This window comes from Pseudophryne corroboree, chromosome 6 (genome assembly GCF_028390025.1).
Source record: "Pseudophryne corroboree isolate aPseCor3 chromosome 6, aPseCor3.hap2, whole genome shotgun sequence".
Taxonomy (NCBI): domain Eukaryota; kingdom Metazoa; phylum Chordata; class Amphibia; order Anura; family Myobatrachidae; genus Pseudophryne; species Pseudophryne corroboree.
The window spans coordinates 638,689,899-638,703,852 of record NC_086449.1 but is presented as its reverse complement, the minus strand read 5'-3'; the positions used below and the strand labels follow the sequence as shown (position 1 = coordinate 638,703,852).

General features: G+C 47.9%; 1 protein-coding gene across 6 annotated transcripts in view; it reads right to left on the bottom strand.

The window, feature by feature from the left end:
- AFF4 (ALF transcription elongation factor 4) overlaps positions 1–13,954 on the bottom strand; it is a 252,605-nt gene that overhangs the window by 9,620 nt on the left and 229,031 nt on the right. For all 6 annotated transcript variants that reach the window (XM_063928161.1, XM_063928157.1, XM_063928159.1 and 3 more), the window contains one exon: positions 309–402. In XM_063928161.1, coding sequence (XP_063784231.1) covers positions 309–402 — 94 coding nt within the window. The remainder of the gene's footprint in view (positions 1–308; positions 403–13,954) is intronic.

Here is a 13,954-nt window from a genome sequence, read left to right as displayed (position 1 = left end):
AAAATAGAGGAAACATGTTCTGCTTTCACTTCCAGCTTCACAGATATTAAGGAATGGAAAGCTCACATTTTGCTTATGGGTACTTGTCAGCAAGACAGAAAGATGCCCCCACGGTTACATTCTATATGGACTACTTGATTATTCTGCTACCTAAGAGACCATTTATTTCACAGAAGAAATTACATCAATGTTGATAGAATAAAGTAGGGTAAATTTCAATTAGTATTAAATGAATATGCAACATGCTTAGGTTTGCAAGGTGGTCTATACAGCAAAGTACATTATTAACAAATAAATCAGTAACTTACTTTTAGGTGCTCAGTTAAGGTTTTGGAATATTTTAATGCACTTTCTTTCTTCAGTTTAAACAATCGTAAGTACAGAAGAGACTGACATCGGAGACTGCAAATAACATAAATAAAGAAGTAAACTTCCGTCTTTAGAAAGACAAAAAGTATAATTTATGCACCAACTCTTAATAAGTTAATTTTACACCGAAATACATAAATAACTATTTGATGTTTTAATGACTCCAATAAGGAGATTTATGGTAAACTTACCATTGTTAAATCTCTTTCTGCAAGGTACACTGGGTTCCACAGGGAATACATTGGGGGTGTAGCGATGGATCTTGATCCAGGCACCAATAGCTTAAAGCTTTAACTGTCCCAAGATGCATTGGGGCCTCCTCTATAAATCCACCTCCAGGCACTGGGAGCTCGCTCAGTTTCGTTAACCAATCCAATGCAGGAGCAGGTAAAAGAGAAGGCAGATGTTAGTCACATAGAACCACATTCTCACGACAGGAGAAGGGACCAGCGACTAATGCCATACAAACCCAAAGAAGCTTGGTGCGTCAGGGCGGGCGCACTGTGGAACCCAGTACACCTTGCAGAAAGAGATTTAACAATGGTAAGTCTACCATAAATCTCTTTTTCTGCAGCGGGGTACACTGTGTTCCACGGGGAATACATTGGGGATGTCCCAAAGCAGTTCCTCAAGGGAGGGAACGCCCCTTAGTGGGTATGAGAACCCGGCATCCAAAGAAAGCATCCCAGGAGGCGGAAGTAACAAAGGCATAGAACCTATTGAACGTGTTTCACTGAGGACCACGTAGCCGCCTTACGCAAATGTTCTGCGGACGCGCTACAGTGGGCCACCCAAGAGGCTCCAACAGACCGAGTAGAATGGGCTTTAATAGCAGCAGAAGCTGGAGGTCCAGCCTGTGCATAAGCTTGTGCAATCACAAATCTAATCCATCTGGCCAAGGTTTGCTTAGTCGCAGGCCAGGTACGTTTGTGAAAACCAAAAAGTACAAAAATAAGAATTTACTTACCGATAATTCTATTTCTCATAGTCCGTAGTGGATGCTGGGGACTCCGAAAGGACCATGGGGAATAGCGGCTCCGCAGGAGACTGGGCACAAAAGTAAAAAGCTTTAGGACTACCTGGTGTGCACTGGCTCCTCCCCCTATGACCCTCCTCCAAGCCTCAGTTAGGATACGGTGCCCGGACGAGCGTACACAATAAGGAAGGATTTTTAATCCCGGGTAAGACTCTTACCAGCCACACCAATCACACCGTACAACTTGTGATCTGAACCCAGTTAACAGCATGATAACAGAAGGAGCCTCTGAAAAGATGGCTCACAACAACAACTCGATTTTTGTAACAATAACTATGTACAAGTAATGCAGACAATCCGCACTTGGGATGGGCGCCCAGCATCCACTACGGACTATGAGAAATAGAATTATCGGTAAGTAAATTCTTATTTTCTCTAACGTCCTAGTGGATGCTGGGGACTCCGAAAGGACCATGGGGATTATACCAAAGCTCCCAAACGGGCGGGAGAGTGCGGATGACTCTGCAGCACCGAATGAGAGAACTCCAGGTCCTCCTCAGCCATGGTATCAAATTTGTAGAATTTAGCAAACGTGCTTGCCCCTGACCAAGTAGCTGCTCGGCAAAGTTGTAAAGCCGAGACCCCTCGGGCAGCCGCCCAAGATGAGCCCACTTTCCTTGTGGAATGGGCTTTTACAGATTTTGGCTGTGGCAGGCCTGCCACAGAATGTGCAAGCTGAATTGTACTACAAATCCAACGAGCAATAGTCTGCTTAGAAGCAGGAGCACCCAACTTGTTGGGTGCATACAGGATAAACAGCGAGTCAGATTTTCTGACTCCAGCCGTCCTGGAAACATATATTTTCAGGGCCCTGACTACGTCCAGTAACTTGGAATCCTCCAAGTCCCTAGTAGCCGCAGGCACCACAATAGGCTGGTTTAAGTGAAATGCTGAAACCACCTTAGGGAGAAATTGAGGACGAGTCCTCAATTCTGCCCTGTCCGTATGAAAAATTAGGTAAGGGCTTTTATAGGATAAAGCCGCCAATTCTGAAACACGCCTGGCTGAAGCCAGGGCTAACAGCATTACCACTTTCCATGTGAGATATTTTAAGTCCACAGTGGTGAGTGGTTCAAACCAATGTGATTTTAGGAATCCCAAAACTACATTGAGATCCCAAGGTACCACTGGAGGCACAAAAGGAGGCTGTATATGCAGTACTCCCTTGACAAACGTCTGAACTTCAGGAACAGAAGCTAGTTCTTTTTGGAAGAATATTGACAGGGCCGAAATTTGAACCTTAATGGACCCTAATTTTAGGCCCATAGACAGTCCTGTTTGCAGGAAATGCAGGAATCGACCCAGTTGAAATTCCTCTGTAGGGGCCTTCCTGGCCTCGCACCACGCAACATATTTTCGCCAAATACGGTGATAATGTTGTACGGTCACATCCTTCCTGGCTTTGATCAGGGTAGGGATGACTTCATCCGGAATGCCTTTTTCCTTCAGGATCCGGCGTTCAACCGCCATGCCGTCAAACGCAGCCGCGGTAAGTCTTGGAACAGACATGGTCCCTGCTGGAGCAGGTCCTTTCTTAGAGGTAGAGGCCACGGGTCTTCCGTGAGCATCTCTTGAATTTCCGGGTACCAAGTCCTTCTTGGCCAATCCGGAGCCACGAGTATAGTCTTTACTCCTCTCCTTCTTATGATTCTCAGTACTTTTGGTATGAGAGGAAGAGGAGGGAACACATACACTGACTGGTACACCCACGGTGTTACCAGAGCGTCCACAGCTATTGCCTGAGGGTCCCTTGACCTGGCGCAATATCTGTCCAGTTTTTTGTTGAGGCGGGACGCCATCATGTCCACCTTTGGTTTTTCCCAACGGTTCACAATCATGTGGAAGACTTCTGGGTGAAGTCCCCACTCCCCCGGGTGAAGATCGTGTCTGCTGAGGAAGTCTGCTTCCCAGTTGACCACTCCCGGAATGAACACTGCTGACAGTGCTATCACATGATTTTCCGCCCAGCGAAGAATCCTTGCCACTTCCGTCATTGCCCTCCTGCTTCTTGTGCCGCCCTGTCTGTTTACGTGGGCGACTGCCGTGATGTTGTCCGACTGGATCAACACCGGCTGACCCTGAAGCAGAGGTCTTGCCTGACTTAGGGCATTGTAAATGGCCCTGAGTTCAAGGATATTTATGTGAAGTGACGTTTCCATGCTTGACCACAAGCCCTGGAAATTTCTTCCCTGTGTGACTGCTCCCCAGCCCCTCAGGCTGGCATCCGTGGTCACCAGGACCCAATCCTGAATGCCGAATCTGCGGCCCTCTAGGAGATGAGCACTCTGTAACCACCACAGGAGAGACACCCTTGTCCTTGGAGACAGGGTTATCCGCTGATGCATTTGAAGATGCGATCCGGACCATTTGTCCAGCAGATCCCACTGAAAAGTTCTTGCGTGGAATCTGCCGAATGGAATCGCTTCGTAAGAAGCCACCATCTTTCCCAGGACCCTTGTGCATTGATGTACTGACACTTGGCCTGGTCTTAGGAGGTTCCTGACTAGGTCGGATAACTCCCTGGCTTTCTCTTCCGGGAGAAACACCTTTTTCTGTACTGTGTCCAGAATCATTCCTAGGAACAGCAGACGTGTCGTCGGAATCAGCTGCGATTTTGGAATATTTAAAACCCATCCGTGCTGTCGTAGTACTACTTGAGATAGTGCTACTCCGACCTCTAACTGTTCTCTGGACCTTGCCCTTATCAGGAGATCGTCCAAGTAAGGGATAATTAAGACGCCTTTTCTTCGAAGAATCATCATCATTTCGGCCATTACCTTGGTAAAGACCCGGGGTGCCGTGGACAATCCAAACGGCAGCGTCTGAAACTGATAGTGACAGTTCTGTACCACAAACCTGAGGTACCCTTGGTGAGAAGGGCAAATTGGGACATGGAGGTAAGCATCCTTGATGTCCAGAGACACCATATAGTCCCCTTCTTCCAGGTTCGCTATCACTGCTCTGAGTGACTCCATCTTGAACTTGAACCTTTTTATGTAAGTGTTCAAGGATTTCAGATTTAAAATGGGTCTCACCGAGCCGTCCGGCTTCGGTACCACAAACAGCGTGGAATAATACCCCTTTCCCTGTTGTAGGAAGGGTACCTTGATTATCACTTGCTGGGAATACAGCTTGTGAATGGCTTCCAATACCGCCTCCCTGTCGGGGGGAGACGTTGGTAAAGCAGACTTCAGGAACCGGCGAGGGGGAGACGTCTCGAATTCCAATTTGTACTCCTGAGATACTACCTGCAGGATCCAGGGGTCCACTTGCGAGTGAGCCCACTGCGCGCTGAAATTCTTGAGACGGGCCCCCACCGTCTTGCCTGAGTCCGCTTGTAAGGCCCCAGCGTCATGCTGAGGACTTGGCAGGAGCGGGGGAGGGCTTCTGTTCGTGGGAAGAGGCTGTCTGCTGCAGTCTTTTTCCCCTTCCTCTGCCCCGGGGCAGATATGAGTGGCCTTTTGCCCGCTTGCCCTTATGGGGACGAAAGGACTGAGCCTGAAAAGACGGTATCTTTTTCTGCTGTGAGGTGACTTGGGGTAAAAAGGTGGATTTCCCAGCCGTTGCCGTGGCCACCAGGTCCGATAGACCGACCCCAAATAACTCCTCCCCTTTATACGGCAATACTTCCATATGCCGTTTGGAATCTGCATCACCTGACCACTGTCGCGTCCATAACCCTCTTCTGGCAGAAATGGACATCGCACTTACTCTTGATGCCAGAGTGCAAATATCCCTCTGTGCATCACGCATATATAGAAATGCATCCTTTAAATGCTCTATAGTCAATAATATATTGTCCCTGTCCAGGGTATCAATATTTTCAGTCAGGGAATCCGACCAAGCCACCCCAGCACTGCACATCCAGGCTGAGGCGATTGCTGGTCGCAGTATCATACCAGTATGTGTGTATATACTTTTTAGGATATTTTCCAGCTTCCTATCAGCTGGTTCCTTGAGGGCGGCCGTATCAGGAGACGGTAACGCCACTTGTTTTGATAAGCGTGTGAGCGCCTTATCCACTCTAGGGGGTGTTTCCCAATGCGCCCTAACCTCTGGCGGGAAAGGGTATAATGCCAATAATTTTTAAGAAATTAGCAGTTTTTTATCGGGGGAAACCCACGCTTCATCACACACCTCATTTAATTCATCTGATTCAGGAAAAACTACGGGTAGTTTTTTCACACCCCACATAATACCCTTTTTTGTGGTACTTGTAGTATCAGAAATGTTCAAAACCTCCTTCATTGCCGTGATCATGTAACGTGTGGCCCTACTGGAAAATACGTTTGTTTCCTCACCGTCGACACTGGAGTCAGTGTCCGTGTCAGTGTCTGTATCGACCTGAGGTAACGGGCGTTTTATAGCCCCTGACGGTGTTTGAGACGCCTGTACAGGTATTAACTGATTTGCCGGCTGTCTCATGTCGTCGACAGTCTTTTGTAAAGTGCCGACACTATCACGTAATTCTTTCCATAAGACCATCCAGTCAGGTGTCGACTCCCTAGGGGGTGACATCACTAACACAGTCAATTGCTCCGCCTCCACACCATTTTCCTCCTCATACATGTCGACACAGCGTACCGACACACAGCACACACACACAGGGAATGCTCTGATAGAGGACAGGACCCCACTAGCCCTTTGGGGAGACAGAGGGAGAGTTTGCCAGCACACACCAGAGCGCTATATATATATATATATATATATATATATATAGATATATATACAGGGATAACCTTATATAAGTGTTTTTCCCTAATATAGCTGCTGTATATATTAATATGCCAATTTAGTGCCCCCCCTCTCTTGTTTTACCCTGTTTCTGTAGTGCAGGACTGCAGGGGAGAGTCAGGGAGCCTTCCTCCAACGGAGCTGTGAGGAAAAAATGGCGCCAGTGTGCTGAGGAGATAGGCTCCGCCCCCTTCACGGCGGCCTTTCTCCCGCTTTTTTAATGGAAAAATTGGCAGGGGTTAAATGCATCCATATAGCCCAGGAGCTATATATGATGTATTTTTTGCCAAAAAAAGGTTTTTTATTGCGTCTCAGGGCGCCCCCCCCCAGCGCCCTGCACCCTCAGTGACCGGAGTGTGAAGTGTGCCGAGAGCAATGGCGCACAGCTGCGGTGCTGTGCGCTACCTTATTGAAGACAGGACGTCTTCTGCCGCCGATTTTCCGGACCTCTTCACTCTTCTGGCTCTGTAAGGGGGCCGGCGGCGCGGCTCCGGGACCCATCCATGGCTGGGCCTGTGATCGTCCCTCTGGAGCTAATGTCCAGTAGCCTAAGAAGCCCAATCCACTCTGCACGCAGGTGAGTTCGCTTCTTCTCCCCTTAGTCCCTCGGTGCAGTGAGCCTGTTGCCAGCAGGTCTCACTGAAAATAAAAAACCTACTTTAAACTTTTACACTAAGCAGCTCAGGAGAGCCCCTTAGCCTGCACCCGTCTCGTTCGGGCACAAAAATCTAACTGAGGCTTGGAGGAGGGTCATAGGGGGAGGAGCCAGTGCACACCAGGTAGTCCTAAAGCTTTTTACTTTTGTGCCCAGTCTCCTGCGGAGCCGCTATTCCCCATGGTCCTTTCGGAGTCCCCAACATCCACTAGGACGTTAGAGAAAAGGGAATCGGACATCCTGATAGAGGCAGTCCTCTCAATGTATATACGGAGAGCCCGTACCACATCCAAAGACCGCTCTTTGTAGGACAAACCAGAAGAGATGAAGGCCGGAACCACAATCTCTTGGTTAAGGTGAAAAGATAACACTACCTTAGGCAAATAACCAGGGCGAGATCTAAGAACTGCCCGGTCAGAGATCAGAAAGGGTGGATGACAGGACAAAGCGCCTAGGTCCGACACCCTCCAAGCAGAGACGATAGCCAGTAGGAACAGGACCTTGACCGTGAGCCATTTAAGGTCCACTGACTCAAGAGGTTCAAATGGAGACTCCTGCAGGGCATTCAGAACAGACAGATCCCATGGAGCCACAGGAGGGACATAGGGAGGCTGAATCCGTAAAACACCCTGAGTGAAAGTATGAACATCAGGAATAGACGCAATTTTTCTCTGAAACCATACCAACAAGGCAGGGTTATGAACCTTGAGGGAGGCCAGACGAAGGCCTAAGTCCAGGCCTTGTTGCAGAAAAGCCAGAAGTCTGGAAGTACTGAATTCGTAAGCCTCGTAATTCTTAGCAGCACACCAGGTGTAGTAAGAATTCCAGACCCTATAATAAATCTGCGCAGATGCCGGTTTGCAGGCCTTCAGCATAGTTTGGATGACCGCCTTGGAAAATTCTTTAGCCCTCAGGAGTAAAGCTTCAAGAGCCACGCAGTGAAAGTCCGTCGGGCCAGGTCTGGATAGACACAAAGGCCCTGAACGAGGAGGTCTGGTCGTTGAGGAAGTAGAAGAGGACGCTCTATCGATAGACCCTGCAGGTCTGAGAACCAATGCTGTCTGGGCCATGCTGGAGCGACTAGAAGTAGCATTCCTCCTACTTGTTTGAACTTCAGTAGTACCCTGGGCAGGAGTGACACTGGAGGGAACACGTAGGGCAGCCGAAAGGTCCATGGAATTGCCAGTGCATCCACATACACTGCTTGAGGATCCCCGGTTCTTGATCCGAAGACCGGAAATTTGTTATTGTGTCGAGACGCCATCAAGTTTACATCTGGTAGGCCCCACTTGTTCACTAGGAGTTGAAAGACTTCCTGATGAAGACTCCACTCTCCGCCGTGCACGTTCTGACGACTGAGAAAATAGACTTCCCAGTTGAGGACTCCCGGAATGAACACTGCCGATATTGCCGGCAGAAGGCGTTCCTCCCAACAAAGGATTTTTGACACTTCCATCATTGCCATGCGGCTTCGAGTGCCGCCTTGATAGTTTATGTACGCCACCATGGTGGCATTGTCTGACCGTACTTGAACAGGCCTGTTCTGTATCAGAGGCAGGGCGAGAGCCAAAGCATTGAACAATGCCCACAATTCCAGAATGTTTATCGGGAGGAGCGATTCCTCCATGGTCCACCGACCCTGGAAAGAGTGATGCTCCAACACCGCACCCCAACCCCTCAAGACTGGTGTCCGTAGTCAGTAGGACCCAGTTGTGAATCCAGAAGGGACGGCCCCTGCTCAACTGTTGGTTCCTATGCCACCAGGTCAGCGACAGACAAACCTCCAGAGTCAAGGAGATCATGTGAGACCTGATCCGATGAGGCAGGCCATCCCACTTGGAAAGGATTAATCTCTATAGAGGGCAGGAATGGAATTAAGCATACTCTACCTTGTCGAAAGCCGACACCATGAGGCAAAGGACCTGCATCGCTGAGTGTATCGACACTCTTGGGCGAGCAATGAAGTATCCGATTCTGTCCTGAAGTTTCAGGACCTTCTCTGGAGACAGAAACAGCCATTGACTGTGTGTATCTGGTAGTGCCCCCAGGTGCACCATGCTCCGAGCAGGGACTAGCGAGGACTTCTTCCAGTTGATGAGACACCCGTGGGCTTGTAGGAAGCTTACCGTCAGTTGTAGATGACTGAGGAGGACATCGTGGGAATACACCAGAATCAGTAAATCGTCAAAATATGGCAGGATCCCGACTCCCTGGCGACAGATGAGCCATCATCACGGCCATAACCTTGGTGAGGATCCGAGGGACCGTGGCCAGCAGAGCCTGGAATTGATAGTGAAGGTTGCCAATAGCAAACTGCAGATATTGCTGATGCGATATGGCAATAGGCATATGCAGGTAAGCATCTTGTATATCCAGGGATACCATATAGTCTCCGGGTTCCATGGCCAGTACAATTAAGCGCAGTGTTTCCATACGGAACTTGGACACTCACAAACTTGTTCAGTGATTTGAGGTTGAGAATAGGCCAGAAAGACCCATCAGGTTTCGGGACTAGAAACATGGTCGAGTAGCATCCTCTGCCACTCTGGGACAGAGGTATCAGCACTACCACTTCCTGTATCCAGGAGGGAACGCACAATCATCTGTAGAGCTTGCGCCTTTAACAGATCCGAAGGGATAACTGTTGTGCAGAACTGGCGAGGGGGACGTCTCTTGAAAAAGACTGCATACCCGTGAGAGACAACTTCTCACACCCATGCATCTGAAGTGGTCATTGACCAGACCTGGATGAATCGTCATGCAGCAGGCTTGTCATGAGAAGCATGCTGACGAGCAGCCCAGGATAATTAGGCCTTGGGCTTAGTGGTTGCTGGGAGCACGAGACAATCTCAGGTATGCCTGACCTTCACTCTCCCTTAAGGCCGAAAGCAGGGAAAAGCGGTACCTTATGCCTTCTGTGCAGAAGTAGTAACATTTGAGAGAAAGGCAGTCATAGTAGCCGCCGATTCAGACCCAATTTTTAATTAGGTCTTCCCCAAATAAGATGTGCCTAGTAAAGGGGAATACCTCCAAGGACTTTTGTAGTCCAGATCCACCTTACATGACCTCAACCACAGAATATTGCGAGCCAGGACAGACGTATTTGACGCCTTGGCAGCAAACACACCCGCCTCAGGGGACGCCTCCTGGTGTAGAAAAAGGTGGCGGTGGTATTGTGAGACAGGGAATGTCTGGCATTGTCAGATATCCTCGGGCAGCTCTTCCTCTAATGCCTGATCCAGTCAATCTATTTTGCAGCCCCAAGAGGACGCAATCATGGTCTATGTACAACACCAGTAAGGGAATAATAGACTTCAGGCATGCCTCCACACGCTTATCTGTCGGTGCCTACAGTGAGGAGACAGTGGTGAGAGGCAGAGTGGACGACACCCGATGGGTGACACGAGTTAACTATCAGTGAATTACTTACTTGTTATATAACTCTGCAGGGGGATATCATCGAGCTAATGCCGTTGTAGACAGGCGGAATGTCTTTACTGGATTAGACCAGGGGTCTTGTCTGATGTAACACTTAATGGTCAGATTGTGGTAACAGATTTATTTACCCTCTTACGTGTGAACATATCAGTTTGTTTAACCACAGTAGGGGAATCCTTTTATCCGTGATTTGTAGGATTTGTTTCCCAGTAACCATAAGGGCAGTGGTATCATTTGGCAATGAAAAATCCTTGTCAGAAACACCTAATATAGGGCCTGACAGGACAGCATGATCCCCCTTTCCTCAGATAAAATATCAGAGAGAGTATTGGATAGGGAGGAGGGAGCAGCCCACTTAGATGACCCAGAGACACGAAAGTGACCTGGAATAGAGTTTTGCCTGACCAAGGAATGAGGCATACGCTACAACCCGTGAGGTAAAATTTACCCGCCCAAAGCGGAGTAACCATGGGGACATCAGTGACTGTAATGTTACAGGTGGTCCCATAGGGGGCATAAAGCGTTCAACTAGAGTACCCAGTAGATTTGAGAACGCAGCCCAGGTTGGCTCCAGATTGATTACAGGAGCTGCGGACTGACTGGGAGATGTATGAGACATAGTACACAGACCATCACACAAAACTTCACACTCCGGTAAATCCATTGTGCATGCTCTGCAGGATGCAGGAGTGTCCCCAGATTTACTGCTCTACATGTTAAACATTATACACAAATGCAACAGAGTGGTTTAGTACGATGAAGCCAGAGAGAGTACAATACCTGCGAATAAATCCGATAGCATGTGACTGAGTACCCAGTACACAACACCTACAAATAAATCCGGTATTATGTAACTTAGTACACAGTAGAATACACGTAACAGGTAAATACTGTGACGCACTATATACTGACCCAGACGCACCTAGTCCCCTAGTGTACAGTATACAGTGATAGATATACAGTGGGGCAAAAAAAGTATTTGGACAGCCACCGATTGTGCAAGTTGGCCCACTTAAAAAGATGAGAGAGGTCTGTAATTTCCATCATAGGTACACTTCAACTGTGAGAGACAGAATCTGAAAAATCAAAACAGGAAAGCACATCGTATGATTTTTAAACAATTTATTTGTATATTCTTGCTGATGATAAATATTTGGACAATCAAAAAGTTTCACTCAATACGTTGTAATATAACCTCGGTTGGCAATTATAGAGGTCAAATGTTTCCTGTAGTTCTTGACCAGGTTTGCATACACTGTAGCAAGGTATTTTGGCCCACTCTTCCATGCAGATCTTCTCTAGATCTGTCATGATTTGGGGCTGTCGCCGGGCAACACGGACTTTCAACTCTCTCCACAGATTTTCTATTGGGTTGGGGTCTGGAGAGTGGCTAGGCCACTCCAGGACCTTGAAATGCTTCTTACGGAGCCACTCCTTAGTTGCCCGGGCGGTGTGTTTGGGGTCATTGTCATGCTGGAAGACCCAGCCACATCCCATCTTCAATGTTCTTACTGAGGGAAGAAGGTTTTTGCCCAAAATCTCACGATACATGGCCCCATTCATCCTCTCCTTAATACGGATCAGTCGTCCTGTCCCCTTTGCAGAAAAGTAGCCCCAAAGCATGATGTTTCCACCCCCATGCTTCACAGTGGGTATGGTGTTCTTGGGATGCCATTCATCATTCTTCTCCCTCCAAACACAGCGAGTGGAATTTATACCAAAAAGTTCGTTTTTGCTCTCATCTGACCACATTACATTCTCCCAATCCTCCTCTGGACCATCCAGATGGTCACTGACAAACTTTAGACAGGCCTGGACATGTGCTGGCTTAAGCAGGGGGACCTTTCGGGCGCTGCAGGATTTCAATCCAAGACGACGTAGTATGTTACTAATGGTAACCTTTGTGACTGTGGTCCCAGCTCTCTTGAGGTCATTGACCAGGTCCCCCCGTGTAGTTATGGGCTGATTCCTCACCGTTCTCAAGATCATTGATACCCCACGAGGTGAGATCTTGCATGGAATCCCAGGTCGAGGCAGATTGTCAGTGATCTTGTATTTCTTCCATTTTTAATAATTGCGCCAACAGTTGATCTCTTCTCACCAAGTTGCTTGCCTATTGTTGAGTAGCTCATCCCAGCCTTGTGCAGCTCTACAATTTTGGCCCTGGTGTCCTTAGGCAGCTCTCTGGTCTTGGCCATGGTGGAAAGGTGGCAGTCTGACTGTTTGAGGGTGTGGACAGGTGTCTTTTATACAGATAACCAGTTCAAACAGGTGCCATTAATACAGGTAACGAGTGGAGGATAGAAGAGCTTCTTAAAGAAGAAGTAACAGATATGTGAGAGCCAGAAATCTTGCTGCTTGGTAGGTGTCCAAATATTTATTTTCCCCAAGAATATACAAGTAAATTGTTTAAAAATCATACAATGTGATTTCCTGTTTTTTTTCTAGAGTCTGTCTCTCACAGTTAAAGTGTACCAATGATGGAAATTATAGACCTCATCTTTTTAAGTGGGTCAACTTGCACAATCGGTGGCTGTCCAAATAATTTTTTGCCCCACTGTATGTGGAAATCACAGAGCAGATACAGGCACACAGTTACATTTGCAATGGAGATAATTGTCATAACAATAGAAATTGCACTGGATTATTATATGAACACATATAAACAAAAAAAAAATAAAAAAAAAAAAATTATATATATATATATATATATATATATATATATATATATATATATATATATATATATATATAAATAAATGAAACCATGCGCGGCCTGAGGCCAGATGCATATATCAGAATACTCCTACAATATATTCTGGCACAGGTACACTTGTTCTTAACTAACGCTGTCTGAATAGACTTGTAGAATACTTAAGTGTTTGTAAAACCACAACACTGATGTACAGGCGGGTTTACAAAGGAGACCTTGCCCTGCAGTCCTGGAGACCAGTCGCATCTATTTCAGAAAATGGCGCCCAGCGTCTCAGTCAGGGAGTGAGGGAGAGTGTGAGGCAGCTCCAGGGCAGAAACACCAGCAGTAGATGGCGCCCTGGGCCAGGGGATGGGCTACAGGTCAAGCGCCGACTCCACCACCTGGTACTGTGGAGTCTTATTAAAAGTGGACACTAGTATATCAGACCTGGACTCCTATGCCCTGGTGGATATAGTTGGGTCCCTGCTCAATCACAGTGTCCACGCCAGCGTCGCAGTCCGACACTCTAGACTGCGATCGGAACGCGATTTAATGGTGGGTCCCGCCTGGGGGACCCTCTTACCTCCTCTCCCCGTAGCAGCCACGCGAACTAGGATAGCATCTGCGACTGTGTGCCTAAGCCGGAGCGTCTCCGCCGCAAGTACCCGGGAACTAAGCCAGCGGGAGTATGCGACGCTGCTTGGGAGGTGATGGAGCATACAGCGCTGACAGCCCAGTTTTGAAGAAATTTTTTGTCAGAAAAAGCTTTTTCAGGGCTGCCCAATGCAGCCCTCCTGTTAAGTGACCTGCTTCTGCAGACACCAACTGAAACTGAGCTCAGAGTGCCTGGAGGCGGGGTTATAGAGGAGGCCCCATTGCATCTTGGGACAGCTAAAGCTTTAACCGCTTGGTGCCTGGATCAAGATCCATCTCTACACCCCCAATGTATTCCCTGTGGAACACAGTGTACCCCGTTGCAGAAATCAGCAGTTATGTTTCAATGCTTCCATATGCTTGATCATGCATG